At 38.8% G+C, this 16251-nt stretch overlaps 1 protein-coding gene across 1 annotated transcript in view; it reads left to right on the top strand.

Moving 5' to 3' along the window:
• Positions 1–16018, top strand: part of KCNH5 (potassium voltage-gated channel subfamily H member 5) — a 177285-nt gene extending 161267 nt beyond the window's left edge. The window contains exon 11 of the mRNA XM_088149739.1: positions 14920–16018. Within this exon, the coding sequence (XP_088005865.1) occupies positions 14920–15864 (945 nt within the window). The 3' untranslated portion in view covers positions 15865–16018. The remainder of the gene's footprint in view (positions 1–14919) is intronic.
• The last annotated feature ends 233 nt before the right edge of the window (positions 16019–16251 follow it).

The following is a 16251-nucleotide window of genomic DNA, read 5'->3' as shown; positions in this document are numbered from 1 at the left end:
ATTTGCAAATACCATGAGAACAAGATTTATTAAAAGGGTTTGTTTTTTCCAGGAGCAAAAATCATTTCAGAAATTGGGAGGCAGCTTTTGTATAGCATTATTAGAAATACAGTGCTCAGCTTCTCTTCTCAGAGCTCCCTTGATGTAACAAGCAAGATTATTAGAGAGATGCATCTCTTCATTCTCATCTTAGCACAGATGCAGAGGGAGATGCTAGAGGAAGGATTGTTATATATCCTGATCGAGATGCCCAGTGATCCTTCAGTTTCTTTCTGGGTATTCTTTGCATTCTTAGATAGACAGTAAGATGGCCAGCTTATATTATTGGCTGATCAGATAGCTATCCCAAGCTTATCTCAAAAAGATCTAATCCACACAGAACTGACCCAGAGTTGGAAATACCTTCCAAGAACATTGTGTGTCACTAACGTGGTGAATCTTCCACAGATAACTCTTCCAAGCAGATACAGATATAGTAAAGCAACTGTGCCAGATTTTGCTGGTGTTTGAAAAAGACTCATTAATTATTCACAGTTCTACATTCAGCTGAGATTAGACATATTTATCATTTTGTGAAATGTTTTCAGAATTGTTTCATAGATAATGACATAAGTTCCAGCTCTTAGACACTCCCTCCAGCCTTAACCAACTTCTTTGTGAGAGACTTCTAATGTAAATTTCACACTGAAGAAAGTGGTCATCCCTGGTGCTGAGTAACGGAACGGAATTAATTTCAATAATTGATACCAACTTGGGTATAAAGCATTAAGCTAAAACAAATCAGTAAAACTCAGCTCTTGATTTACTAAAAGGTTTCCATTTGATTAAATTTTATGTTTATAGACTCCCTTTACCAGTGCCATTAAGATGAAGCAATAAATCAAAGAAAAATTATCTACTAGACAATAATATTGTGTTCAGGCAGCTGAATTCTGTAATATATGTAGGGGAAGTTCAGGGTCAGATTATGATCTGAGAGCATGTAATGAAGGAACTTGGCTGAAGATAGTAATTTGGTCTGTGCTAAACCTTAAAGGGGTGCTTCACTTTGATGCTGCTTGAACTGAAGCAGGTCTTTGAACCTTCTTCATGAAGGAATACCCCATCCCACCCCCTTCTAAAAAACAAAGTGCACTGCTTAACTTCTTGTTGCTGCACCTGCATCCTTCAGAACTTTCAGAGGCCAGAACAGGCTTCTAAGGTCACTGGAAGTGCCAAGGAGGCTCCCAACCCAACCCAAAGTGCATTAAGTAGATGAAATTTTAATAATCACTGTGTCTCAGTGAGGCAAATAGCATCTCTTCTGCATTGTGAAGTATACGTGCGAAGTGCTGCCTTGACACACAGGCCTAATATTCATTCATTCATTCATTCATTCATTCATTCATTCATTCATTCATTCATTCATTCATTCATTTATCGCATTTGTCACTGCCCATCTCGTTGAAATGACTCTGGGCGATTTACAAAACAGTTAAAATCACTTAAAATTACAACATACAATAATCTTAAATAAATAGATCCAAGGATAGATATAAAATTGGCAGTCACTCAGGGAGCATCATCAAGGTTCCAGCCATCCCCAGGATTGAGTAAGAGTGTTGTCACCCCACGCAAGCTGGCAGAGCCAGGTCTTTAATCCTTTCCAGAAAGCTGGGAGGGTAGGGGCCTGCTGCATCTCTGAGAGGGGGAAGAAAATTCCAAAGGTCGGGGGCAATGACAGAGAAGGCTCTCTTCCTGGGCCCCACCAGCCCACAGGATGAGAGAAGCTGAGATATACTGAGTACTGTTTGTTGGTAAAAAAAAAAAGTAAGATATAATCATCCATTATCATCAACAACTTATAACTGCATGATGGAAAAAAGAAGGACGTTGAACTAAATACCAAAAAAAAAAAAAAAAAGAGTTGGCTAGACTCCTTGTGGTGATTTCTTTAACAGATCTCAAATTGTGAGCGGGATAATGCAAGGGGAATTTTAGAGGCATCCTGTCAATTCAAAAGCATGGACTGGGAGAATGGGTATTCTCAGGGTTGACCTTAGGTTGGCCTTAGGTTAAGGCTGAATAGCTACTGGACTAGGGCACCAAAGGTTAAGGAGCATCAATGCCACTCCTCCTTCCAAATCATTCTAAAAATGCAAATCTTCACATTGGTGGGAGGTTTCACTTTCAGTCTATGTGGCCAAGGGGTGCCATATACTTTTGAACCAGCACTGGTTGTTCCAAGTTATGGAAGTGCCTAGCAGCCTAGATGGGTACAGATTGCTACTGCTGCTAATCCCAACCACTTAAAGAAATCTGGGATTGATACATTAAAAATAATAACACAGAGACTTTGCCGTCTTGATCTTTACTGCTAAGCCATCTTGTCTCTGCAAAGTTATATATTTTTGTTACCTCTTTCCCCATAAAAAGAGTATTTTCCCTTTTTTGATCCATCTCAGAATCACAAAACAATTCCAGATGAAAGGTTCATGAGTACTAGTTTTCTATTCCAATTTAGAGAAGAAATTTCAGGGCACAATAATCATGTTGCCTTTGGGGTGAACAATACAAACTGGCACCATGTGTATTGCCAAAGCTAGGAAGTAAAAGACTCAGTAACACTATGACCTTAGCAGCAAGAAAGGTTGAACTCTTACATTGGGAGCAAATTTCAGACAATAGGCTTCTTAAAATGTGAGCATTCATCAGAGATAATGTTGAATATAATCCAAATGTCAGCTGAAAAATACTGTAAGAAACAATGGCTTTGAAAAACAATGTTTTTTTTTTTTTTTTTAACTAAAGCATAATTGGATCCTAAGGGAAACATTTTGTGTATCAACTTTGCTGGGGAAAAATAGATGAGGAAAGTAAAGGAAGACTTCTGTGCATAATAAGTTAAAACTCATCTTCAAGAACTGGCTAGATTCCAAGGCAAGAAACAGGTAATACTGTACAAAAGTCATGGAAAAGAGGGCTTCACACTCTGTGAAAAGTCAGATTTTTTTCCCCATTGTACATCTGTGTTTCTGTGCCTTATAGGATGGGTGTGAAATTAACCATGGTGTTAATCAGAAACTGTCAGAATGTTTTCATGACTTGAAAATTACACCTTCAAAATTCGTTCTGCTTGTCCAGTGAAACTGGGTTTAGCTGCTACTTGATTCCATTCATCTTTGCAAGGCATCTAGATCAGGTGAATGGATACCAATATTGTATTGCAGGAGTAAAATATCTTTGGGGGCTGGGGGTATGTTTGGAACTTGAGAGCAAATGGTGAGAAAGCACTTGTGGACACTAAAAACCTTGAGTACAGCACCTGGAGACCTTCAGAAGGAGTTTTCAAAATGACGGAAGGATGAAATAATTAAATACACACTACGATAACAATCATATCCGCTTTATTTGGTTTTAATTCAATAACGATTAAATTAAGCCACATTTAGTGTTTGTCCTGGCTACATTCACTACTTTTTGAGCGCAACCTCCAGCACAGCATTCAAACATCTTTGGATCAGCTGAACTTGCACCCTTCTGTTCTACCTGGATGGTAGGGTTCCTACCATGATGCAGCTGGTCTCCTGCACTTTAACTGAGCAGAACACTCAGAGGTATATATGTGCACCGTTGTGGCAGGACTGGATGAGGGGTAGAATAAGCAGGCCCATTACAGCTCTAGTGGGAAATATCTCAGATTTTCTTCATGTACAATTCCTTTTTAGCTGCCCACGGAATCTTTTTTTGCTTGCTAAAATGGTAACATGAAAGACTGCAGATGTTTAATAAAATGTTCAGATTTGGAAGATTACCTAATTGTACAGTCATCCATTTTCATTGTATAACCAAGAGCAAGCCTGTATCTACCCAAATCGCTGTATAATTTAGTACGGCTTATCTAATGGCAAAATGAGGTGCATTAAACAAGGAGGATTGCACTCAATTTGTCTGAGGGGGAATTTAAACCTATAGTGGAATAGTTTGTTTTAAAGACCAGATTGAAAAGCAAAGCAATTTGAGACAGAGTTTAATAGGAACAAAAATGTATCACTTTAGTTCTTCTGAATTTTACTTAATGGGATGAGAAATAAGCAAAACAAAGCAGGAGGAGTCTGGAATATAGCATACCAGAGGCCTTTTAATTATTTGCATCTCCTCATTCTGGACCGCCAAAAGAATTTCCATTTAGTCGTTTTAGAAAAGGTGGTTGGCAAGGCCATAACATGTAGGGCCAAATATTGTAGCAGGAAGATAAAATATGGTCAGAGGAGGAGGACATTCTCTCCTGGGAGGTAGGGGAGGGACTGCTGTTATTGGTGGTGTTATTGTTTTAATGCTTTCCTTTAACACTAATGGACACCGGGGGGGGGGGGGGGACTAGTTCCTCTGGTTGGAGGAAGTGATTTGTGAGTTGCTGGAAAATGGGATCTAACTTGAGCAAGGATTAGTGACTCTACTCCTATATCCTATCAGGCAGAGAGTCAGAAGGCAAGGATGTTCAAGGATGTAAATACAGATTACCGTATTTTTCCATCAATAAGACGCCCCCATGTACAAGATGACCCCCACTTTTCCAACCCAAAATTAAGAAATCAATATTTTAAAGATAGTGCAGAACACATTTTTATTTAGTAATTAGTTAACATTGACCTGATACACTCGGTGGGAGGAGGTCCAAACCGTCTCTCTGCAGCTCTATTTCCAGGCTCTTTTGCATAACTGATTACCTTCAGTCACGAGTGAAACTGCCGATAGCTTGTCTCTGCAAACAGACTTCCTCCAATTGGTTTGTTCAGCATCAGCTGACGTCAGTCACATAAGGCTCGTGATTGGAGGAAGTCTGTTTGGGAGACAAGCTATTTCACTCGTGATTGGAGGCTAGCAATAGGAGGAAGCCTCTTTGCAGAAACAAAGTATGGGCAGTTTTGCAACCACGCGGTTCTCTCCTTGGCTGACTTCCTTGCATGAGACACCCTTCAATTTTTAGGGTAAGGATTTTAGAAAAAAGTATCGTCTTATAGTCGGAAAAATATGGTAGATATTAGGAAGAACTTATTGACAGGAAGAGCTGTCAGTCAGTGGAATAGGTTACTGCATGGAGTAGATTCTTCCCCTTCACTGGAGGTTTTCAAAAAGAGGCTGAATTGTCATCTTAGGTCCCTTCCAACTCTATAATTTATAATTCTACATCTGTGAAGACAAAGGCAAAAAGGAAGCTCCCCAAGTTTAGCAAGCTCACAAAGAACTGGAAGAGGAGAGAGAGAGAGATCAGAAGGGAACCCAGAGGAAATTTCTAACTTTCCATCCCTTGGAGTCAGTAAATTGTGGGGCGCTGAAGAATCAATGCAACTGCAGGCACACTTCCAACATGTGCTATATTACTCTATTCTTAACCCTATCTATCTCATAATTCTAGAGCATTGTTTCTCAACCTTGGCAACTTTAAGATGTGTGGACTTCAACTCCCAGCCAGCATGGAGAATTCTGGCTCTTAAAATTGCCAAGGTTGAGAAACATTGTAGAGTTAAGGATGAGCTTACAGAGATTAGTAGTGGTTCTCTTTCTCGGTTCTGTCTGACAGTTTGTTGTCTGCTGGATTTCCTCTGGCAGGTAAACCTTGGATCTTCTTATCTTTTGCCTTCAACTCCTAGCATCCCAACTATGCCCTCTGCATTGGCTTGTGAATGCTCTACCGCACTCTTCCTCTTTTGTTCTTCAGCAGGCTTCTTTGGATAGTGCCAAACAATTCTCTTCAGTCCAACTTAGATTTGCCAGCCCTGTTATTGTTTACTAAATCCAACAACTCATCTTCAACAGCCATTTGCTATCTACATCCACTTAATTGCCAGCCAACTTCCAAACCTCCATCCAGTTCTTCTTCTTCCCAGAATTCTCCCAGTGTTCTCTCTACCAGGCATCTAATACCAAGACTTGTCCATTTGCAGCCGCCTCTTTCTTAGGAGAACTTTGTTCTATGAGAATCTCAACTAACACCAGCTGTCAGTTCCCTATCAGCAAAGCAAATACAAACTGTTTAGTTGTTGTTTTTTTAAATAAAGCTGCCATGGGATCTCCCATCATTCAGTTTCATTTAGGGGTCCCTAAGTTCTTGTACTTTAAATGAGGAATAAATTTTTTTTAATTAGTAGCAGGGGTGCAGGGATAGATGAAGAGCCAGTAAGAAACCATGATTAAAGGTACGCTTGTCATAGTGCACATTATAGTATTCACAATATCACTGAAACACCTCCTCTTACAGAGTTATTATTGTTCCATAGACCAGGGTTCCTCAACCTTGGCAACTTTAAGATGGGTGGACTTCAACTCCCAGAATTCCTGAGCCAGCAAGGTTGAAGAGCCCTGCCATAGATGATAAATGCTAATTTAAAAGTGGAATGACTCCCTTGAGTTGAACTCAACACCTGACAGTTATGTTCATGAACAGAACTGGGTAGTTTTCTTGGTGGCAGCACAGAAGTGGCTTGTCGATTTCTTTTTCTGAGTCGCCTGTTGATTTCCCAGTGTGGGTTGCTGCCCTGGTGCTTCACAGTACTCTCCCATCCAAGTATTCCCTGGGTTCATCCTTGCTTAGCGTTTGCAATCTGACATGGTTGACTAAGTACTGCCCCCTTTCTGGGCCACTCCTGGGTACTTGGGAAGCATTTCTTTTGTGTCAATCTGTGTACAAGAGCAGACAATCAAGACACTGGTATAATTAACCAAATTTCCTTTCACTGTTCCTGGCCATTTCTAATGCCAACGGCTCTGTGCAAAATTGCTTTTTTTATTCAGCATTTTCAACATCTCCCAATAGCATTTGATAATGTTCTCCAAATTTTCAGAAACATAATGCTACTGAAACAAAACATAACAGAATTCTTTTTAAAAAAAGATCCAGACCAGTCCACCAAGCCCCCCATTATTACATCATTAGGGTTGTTTACTTACTTCTCATTTTTTGTTGTTGTTGAGATGTTTTATAGCTCTGGGCATAATCAGCCCACACACAGTTATCTCTGATGGCATACAAGGTATTAGATTGCTGATAGGCAAGGAAAAAATGCCTGACCAGTTTTCTCCCAAATGAAGAAGACAATATTTTTCAGCCACAACACACACAGATTTAAGGTTCAAAATTGCACGCCTATCATCTCCATGGAGAAAAGATGTCTGAGTTAATTGTTAACTTTTTCACGGACCACATACAAATTCTCTCTTTCCCCTCTCTGACAGGCATGGTCAAAAAAGTCAAGATGGCAGCCATGACAATGCAATCCAACCTCCACCAATTTTTTTATGCACATAAAAAATAGTCAGAGCTTTGATTGCACCATTGCAGCTGCCATTTCACGTTTTTGATCATATCCTGCGGACACCTCTGGACAGGAGTATGGTGTGGCACATATATGGCTTGTAATGATGTGGTGGAATAGAGAAAGTTGTAGGAAGTAAAGGCCACAAATGAAAGTTTACTATGCAGTCTTGCACTGACCATTTCAGTTTGTCCCTGAAACAGAGGACTGGAAAAGAAGAAGAAACATTGCTCTTATTTCTGTATATGGCCTGTTTTAGCATCTTTTCCATTTTGTCCCTGGTAAAAATGCTCAAAATGGAGATGTAAAATTGAACTTTAGCTTATGCAGATCTGACTTTAATCATATATACATTTAAAAAAAAAAATCTATTTCTGACTTTTTTGGCAACTTTGACTTGATACTTTGAAATTCCCTTATCATTATTTAATCTAGTATCTGGCAGTTCTGTGTCTGTATTTTGTAAATAATTTTATATAACTTATTATGCTCAAGCATTGGTACATTTTGTAAAACTGAAATTCCCAGGCCTTTCAAACAGCGCTGCATGCTTACAGTTGATTGGTGTTGTACATCAATAGTCTGTGTTACATAATGGGGACTACTTACTTTTGTCCAGTAAAGTTAGCATTTCATTTGCAAAAGCAAAACGATACCCAGACCACTATTTGTATAATGCATTATAAATGAGGATTTCTATCATAATTCGGGTTTGCACAGTTTCCTAGCTTGAAACATCTCAACAGCAGTCTATTTTCAAAGGCCAATTTAATTTGCTGGAAATGGAATTGTAGAAAAAAGGTTTTTTTGGGGAGAAGTATGTGTTAAAACAGCCACCTATATAAACCTGTCTGAGATCTTGTAAGATCTATGCTAATTGTAAAATTATGGGCATTAAAAATGTTCCTTCCTTACTTTCTTGCTTCCCTGTACCGTCACCCAAGATCGCACAGTTGTATCCACTGCCTGGAAATTTTATTGAACCTTGGTGTAAACATAATAAAACTGATGTATATTTCTAATGCAACTGGGAGTTAGAGTGGATGGTACACATGCCACATCTGCCTATGTAGGTCCCATGACACTTAGTTGGAGTAAAACTTGCAAAGATTTAAGCTGTGCAAAATGTCTTTAGTTAGAATCACCAATATATGAAATGATAGAACCAATGATAATATCAGAAATAAGATGGTTCTACACACATAAGACAGGTCTACACAGATCTTATCTTGTTACTATATTAGCTTACACACTCATTCAATACATAACATATACCTGAGCCTTTATTCTATTTTCCATCCAAACACTTGGGTGAAGCTAAAAAAGGAGTATTGGAGCTGTGCTAAATATTTAGTAAGGCCATGTAAGAACTTTTGAATTTGGAAAGGAGGACAGTCTGCTTTGTGTTGCCCTCTTGGGAAGCTTGTCCAAGCCTCTCCAAATTCTGGAGCATGAATCAGAGCATGAGGCTACACTATCCTCAAAGACAGCTCCACGATGGTCTCATGTAGCTGTAACTAATCCACCGGTCAGGTCTGGCCTAGCAACAGGACTTAAAGACTGAGTAGACTGAGAACAAGTAAGAATTTTGGGAGCAATGATATGGAAAAAAATATTATTTGGGGATCAAGGAAGTCCCTATGCACATTCAATGGCAAAGGAACTGGGACTGAAACTGACATGGTAAAAGATGTATCAGGATACCGCCCACTTCTTCATCAGCAACTCTTGAGGTCTGAGAGTGAAGTGTAGACTTCCAGGTCTCCACACAGAAACCATGTCTTCTTCCTCCAAAGGATGTAGTTCTGTTGCTGAATTACTCTTTTGAGTGTATAGAAATACCTGGTTGGTCACTGCTGGAAGTAGAACAGTACATCTATCTTGGTCTACGTCAGCAAGGCAGTTTTTAAATGCTGACCACAGCTAGACAAAACGGCCAAAATATTATTACATTTGATGTGCTATGCCAGTTCCTAGAGCTGAGTTACTCTGTTAGGTCTTTAATTAGTGATATTGTTGTTTCACTATCAGGACTACATCAAGCAACCCAAGTCTTAGTGTATTTCTCTGGGCTGTTCTCTGTTGGACCATCCTGTATTAGGGACAGGTTCCTTGCTCACATATTTCTCACAGGATATTCAGCTTTTGCTTGAAATGAGACTGGTGCTAGGATGAAGTTAAAGTTTAGGCTGAATTAGATCTCATTTATCTAAAATATGTGAGGAAGACATGTCCATGTACTGACTGTGGAACAGATCATGAACTACTCATGTGCAAGTTCCAAGTTAAGCTAAAGAAGAAGAAGAAAGTGAACCACTTTCTACAATATGATCCTAAACATATACCTACCATTTCCAAGGAGAACATTAGGAATCACTTTGAAGTCCTGAACCTCACTGATAGAGGACCAGAGGAACTATAGAATGAACTGAAAGAGATCATTAAAAATAAATGTGAAAAAAGACTGCCAAAGATGAAGAAACAGAAAAAAAGCAAATTGGATGTCAAAATAAACCATGGAAACTCCAAGAAGAGAAGCTAAAGCCAGGAAAGACAAAAATCTCAGGAAGGAACTTAAGAAAGACTTTCAGAGAGCTGTTAGAAGAGACAAGGAACAGTATTACAGCAACATCTGTAAAGACATTGAACATGGAAACAGACAAGTCTTCTAAAAGATCTTTGAACTCTGGAGGAGGTTCCAACCTCAAACTGGTATACGAAAGGATGCCATGGACAGATAGTAACCAATTTAAAGAAGATCAAACAAAGATGGAAGGAGTATACTGAAATACTGTAAAGTAGAGACAGATCTTAACATAAGATTCAAGATACCTTAGAATATATTCCTTACATACAAGAACCTCTAGTACTAAAAGATTAAGTTAGATCAGCACTCCAGTCATTACCATTATCAGAAGGCTACAGGAACTGATGGAATATACTATCTTTAATTTCACACACTAGCAAAATAATGTTAAAATAATCCAGTGCAGATTAGAGCCCTATATGGAAAATGAGGTGCCAAATGTTCAATCTGGCTTTAGAAAAGGCAGGGGAAAATGTGGCATTATTGCTGATGCACACTGGAGAGTTGAAAGCCAAAGAATACCAAAAAGAAGACAGTATGTGCTTCACTGATTCTACAAAGGCTTTTTCTGTGTGTGTGTCAATCCCATGAAGCTGTAGGATCCCAGAAAATCTCATTGTCCTCATGTGAAACCTATAGATACATCAGGAAGCCACAGTACAGAGAGAACATGGTGAAATAGTCTGGGTCCAGGTTGGCAAAAGAGTGAGACAAGGCTGTATATTCTCCCCATATTTATTCAATTATATACTGAATACATATTAAAGGAAGCTGGATTGAAAGAAGATGAATATGGTTTTAAAATTGGAGGAAGAAGCATCAATAATCTGTAATAGGCTGGTGACACTACTCCGACAGCCAAAAATGCAAAGGATCTTCAAGCTCTAGTAATAACAATCAAGTAGCACAGTGAAAAAAATGGGACTAAGAATAAATATAAAGAAGACCAAAGTAATGACAACAGGTATCACTGCCAGTCTCAGAACTGACAATGAATATATTGAAGTGGTAAATGGCTTCTGCCTTTTAGGATCAACCATCAACAGTATAGCAAAAAAAAAAAAAAAAGAATAAGAAAAAACATCAACAGTAAAGGAATCAGCAGTCAAGAAATATGCTGCAGACTAACACATGGTAGAATAGCCATGAAGGGCTTTGAAAAGATATTCAGTAGCTGTAATGTGTCGTTACCTACAAAGATCAGGATAGTGCAGCCAATGGTATTTCCTGTGACACTTTATGGAAGTGAAAGTTGGACTTTGAAGAAGCAGTATAGAAAGAGTATTGATGCTTTTGAACTTTGGTGTTGGAAAAGACTCCTGAGAATACCATGGATAGTCAAGAAAACAAACAGATCATCAAACAAATCAACCCAGAGTTCTCACCTGAGGCACAAATGACCAGACTTAAATTATCATATTTATTTATTTACATTTATTGGCCACCCAACTCCAGTGGACTGTGGACTTCAGACACATTATGCGAAGACCTAGCTCTCTGGTAAAGGCTCTGATGCTGGGAAAGGCAGAAGGAAAGAAGAGGAAAACCAACAGCAAGGTGAATGAACTCACAGTGGTGATGGGCGCACATTGGAAGACCCGAAGTCATGGAGAAAATCTGTTTATGTGGTCAGTAAGAGTTGATACCAACATGGTAGCACAGAATCAATTAGTAGGCTATATAGTTGAGAAAACTGCAGTGTAGGGGAGGAAATTAAATTAGGATAAAATTTGTTGTTGTTTAGTCGTTAAGTCGTGTCCGACTCTTCGTGACCCCATGAACCATATTGCGCCAGGCCTTCCTGTCCTTCACTGCCTCCCTGAGTTTGCTCAGTTTCATGCTCATTGCTTCAGTGATACTATCTAACCATCTCATCCTCTGCCGTCCTCTTCTCCTTTTGCCTTCAATCTTTCCCAGCATCAGGGTCTTCTCCAAAGAGATCTCTCTTCGCATTAGGTGACCAAAATATCTGAGCTTGAGCTTCATTATCGATCCTTCCAATGAGCAATCAGGGTTGATTTCCTTTAAGATTGACTGGTTTGACCTCCTAGCAGTCCAGGGGACTCTCAAGAGTCTTCTCCAGCACCACAGTTCAAAGGCATCAATTCTTCGGCGCTCGGCCTTTTTTATGGTCCAGCTCTCACAGCCATACATTACTACTGGAAGGATAAAATTAGGACATACATATACAACCATAATGTTATTTCCCTTTCTAGATAAACAGCATCATGCAGAACACAGAAAGGTACTAAGAAATAGCAAGCCCAAAAAACTGAAGGCATGAGCTGAACGAACAAACGAAAGAAAGAAAGAAAGAAAGAAAGAAAGAAAGAAAGAAAGAAAGAAAGAAAGAAAGAAAGAAAAAGAAAGAAAACTAAATCTAGTTATTTTTTTTCATAATTGGATAAAAGTTGTAGCTGCTTTAAGGAGTTTAATTCAATTACATTAATATGACTCTTAAAGTTTTTCAGGTTTATGTGGAGTCGGGCTATTTGAGTGAATAACAGAGAAGTGCTATGTGCTTGCATGAGTTCTGAAGCACTTCATCCAAACCATTCTGAAGCATACACAGCTCTGTTTTCAACCATACCCTCTTACCTGTTTTATTTTTTCATTTTGCTAATTGTCTCCTTGACATGTATCTGACAAAGAATTGGACTTGGAGTGAGATGAATTAGGTTCCATTTTCTACCTAACCATGAAACTGATTAGGTTATTTTTTAAATGCTAATTACTGTTTCTCAGCTTAGCTTATCTCACAGGGTGACTGTGAAAATTAAACGTTGAAATTTCTAGCAGCCTTGGCTCCTCAGAATGGAATTGGGATACAATGAAAGAAACAATGCCTTTCTAACATGCAAAATTAAATATTTAGTAGTGCTTTTTTGGAGCAACAGAGCCTGTCCTTGATCTTCAAGTAGGAGAATCTGCTTTTTGTTGCATTATGGGGTACCTCTACCCGGCTCGTCCAAATTCTGGAAAAAAAAGTATGAGATGGAAAAAAACCTCTGCTATACAAAGTCATGTATGCTGCAGTTGAGAAATACTGTGAGAATCTATGTGTCCTCAGTCAAGAGTGAAGACTTCTGGGGCATGATTTTCCATATTGAAATTAGTACTACCTCTGGAATGGCAATTCATAAAGTAGCAGATAAAACCTCAGGAATGACCACTGTGCACTTGGATACACACCGATGCTGGGTGTGTATCCAAGGGCCTAAAGGCTGCTTATAGTATCTCCAAATAAGCTGAAGACAATTATTGGTCAAAATTGCCATTGTTTTAAGGCAATTTTGCACAATGTCACCAGCACCACTTCTTTTAAAGTAATTAAATGGCTGAAACTTTTAAAATCTCACCTGAGAATGCACTTGGTTGACAGGCAAGAATTTGGTCATTTAAAATAAATGTATAAAACTGTTACTTTTTACAAATTGGAGAGGGGTATCTTCAAAATTCTCCATGCCAGGTTTCTCCAAAAGCCATTGCAATTCTGTTCTTTTGTTTTCCCCAGAACCAGAGGTATACTACCTTCGAATGTAGAGGTTCCATTCTAGCTAATAAACCTATTCTTCTCTTGATTTATTGATCCACTGGAAATTGAAAGTAATCTATAGGAACAAACAGTAAGCATGCATTCTGCTTTGTACTTCCATTTTAAAATTTGCTCAGTCTCTTTCTCCACTGCTCTTTTCCTTAACTCTCCTCCACCTTACTTCCATTTTTTTTTCTAAAATTGCTTTAATATTTTTATATCATGTTGTTTTTGTTGGTATTATTTTTGCAAACCTTAGCATTGCTGAGTGCATGATTGTGTTTTGTAATGTGTCCAAAGCACCAGCTGTAGCAAGACAGAGGGTGACATATAATTAAAATTTTTATTTGCTGTCCCCTGCAGCTTGGACTGCAGAAAACAGCAGTCAAAGGAAGGAACACGCAGCTTTTAAATGAAGATCTGTCTCTCCTCTATTTGGGTCATATCAGGGAGATAAAAGCATCAAGCTGTTTTTTTCCTCTCTCTCCGTCTCCTTCTTCTTCTTTTTCTTCTTTTGTTTTAGATGGATTCTAAGAGGCATAATTTGAGGTCCTGAACAGCTGCATTAAGTGCAAGCTTATTATATCTGCCTGCAGTGTCCTTATTATATTTGATACACTTTCCTTCTTTTAATTACAACAAAGGCAACTTTGATCACTGAACTGATATTCTGGATTAACTTTCAGCATATCAGATTCCTATCCCACTCCTTCATTGTGGTGTCATCAAAAACGCTCTCATCTTCATGGAGAGTTGGGCAAAACTGTACAACATTATTGAAATGTCAACAGATTTAATTGCTTCAAGAACCTTTATAATATATGGTGAGCAGGGCCTGTAAGTCCTACCAGTTTCAGTTATAGTTTCTTCCAGGTAAACCTTTGTACAGTTGCTTATAATTCTTCTGTTTGTCATATATCCTTGTATTAAATACAGGCATTTCATTAGCTTTTGAAACTACTACAAGTGAGTTTATTCCGGGTCATGCTCAAGAGAGCTGTAATTATAATACGTATCAACATATGTCAAGACATTTTCCTTAACTTGATACTCACAGCCTATTGCAAGATCCCCACTACAGAATCTTGTACGTTTTTGGCTTTACTCTTCTTTCTTCACTGGGTCTTGTCCCAAATAAATGGATATTTTTGTTGTTGTGCTTTTGTGTGGATTCCAGCACTAAGTGAAATAAGCCTTAATTTTCCCCAGGAAAGGTTGTAGAATAGTCAACTATGATACAGTACATAAAGTTAGAGGATTATACAACTACAAACAAAAAATAAAGTAGATTTAGATATTGGTCTCCATCATCAGCAGTTTGTATTGGTCTTTAAATTCACTTGCAAGAAATTTTTTAAAAACAAGTAAGGAAGCCTTATTCTTGTTAAACCCATAATATACTGTATGTTCATGTTCAGAATACAGTTGCTTCACTCACATACATTTTTAAGAAAAGTTTATTTCCTTCTTACCACATACTTATTTTTTTCCTCCACTTGTAGATTATTTTCCGAAAAATCAGTGATGTCAAGAAAGAAGAGGAGGAGCGTCTGCGACAAAAGAATGAAGTGACGTTGAGCATTCCTGTAGACCACCCTGTCAGGAAGCTCTTCCAGAAATTCAAACAGCAGAAGGAAATGCGAAACCAAGGGACAACAATCATTGATCCTGAGAGGAATACCCTCCAGGTGGAGACCCGAACCATGCAGAATGGTGCTGCCATCACGGGCACAAGTGTGGTCACTGTATCTCAGATCACACCCATCCAGACATCATTGTCCTATGTGAAAACCAATGAGGTGGTCAAACCAAACAACAGGGATGCCACAGAGCTCAAGCCCAATAGCAATGGTGACCCCAAATGTGTCAAAGTTACCAGCCCTGTGAGGATGAAAAACGGCAACGGGAAAGGGTGGCTTCGATTAAAGAATAACATGGCAGGCCAGGAAGAGAAAAAGGAAGAGTGGAATAACGTCACTAAGGCAGAGTCCATGGGGCTGTTGTCAGAGGACCCCAAGAGTGTTGACTCAGAAAATGTAACAAAAAACCCACTGAGGAAAACAGACTCCTGTGACAGTGGGATCACAAAAAGTGACCTTCGTTTGGACAAAGCTGGGGAGAACCGTAGCCCCCTAGAGCACAGCCCTAGTCAACCAGATACAAAACACCCTTTTTACCCTATCCCTGAACAAGCCTTACAAACTACACTCCAGGAGATCAAACATGAACTCAAGGAAGATATCCAGCTGATAAGCAGCAGGATGGCTGTCCTGGAGAAGCAGGTGGCAGACATTTTAAAAATCTTGTCTGAAAAGAACACATTGCAGACACCATCTTCAAAATCCCATTTATCTCCTCAGCTCCCATCCCAAATACCTTGTCAGGACATTTTTAGTGTCTCAAGGCCAGTATCACCTGAATCAGAAAAGGATGAAATTCACTTTTAATATATTCCTATTTTTCTTTGTATACCAAGCGTATGCTGTGAAATGGGCATGCACGCATACTCCTACACAGATATACAAACACGTGCCTGTTTGTGAGCATTTGTAAGTATATGTGTGTGTCTGGGTGTATGCAAACACATATACATACAGACACACAGACAGACACAAAGAGAAAGAGATAAATGCAGAGACAGAATTGTAGTTTGTGTAGGTGTATATATAAATTATAAATATAAAAATATATTTTCACTTGCATTCAGTATGACTTGAACATAAACAATGGATTTTGATATGTAAATATTGCATGTCCAGCTGGATTCTGGCCTGCCAAAGAAAACAGTTATTAACATAGATATTGCTTGTATAATATGCAGTTGACTGCATGCA

This window comes from Python bivittatus, unplaced genomic scaffold, assembly GCF_059951505.1.
Source record: "Python bivittatus isolate LINGU-HERP-01145 unplaced genomic scaffold, Pbiv_v1 ctg000580_np1212, whole genome shotgun sequence".
NCBI lineage: Eukaryota > Metazoa > Chordata > Lepidosauria > Squamata > Pythonidae > Python > Python bivittatus.
Note: the sequence above shows the minus strand (reverse complement) of the source record. Positions and strands in the feature narration are given on the sequence as shown.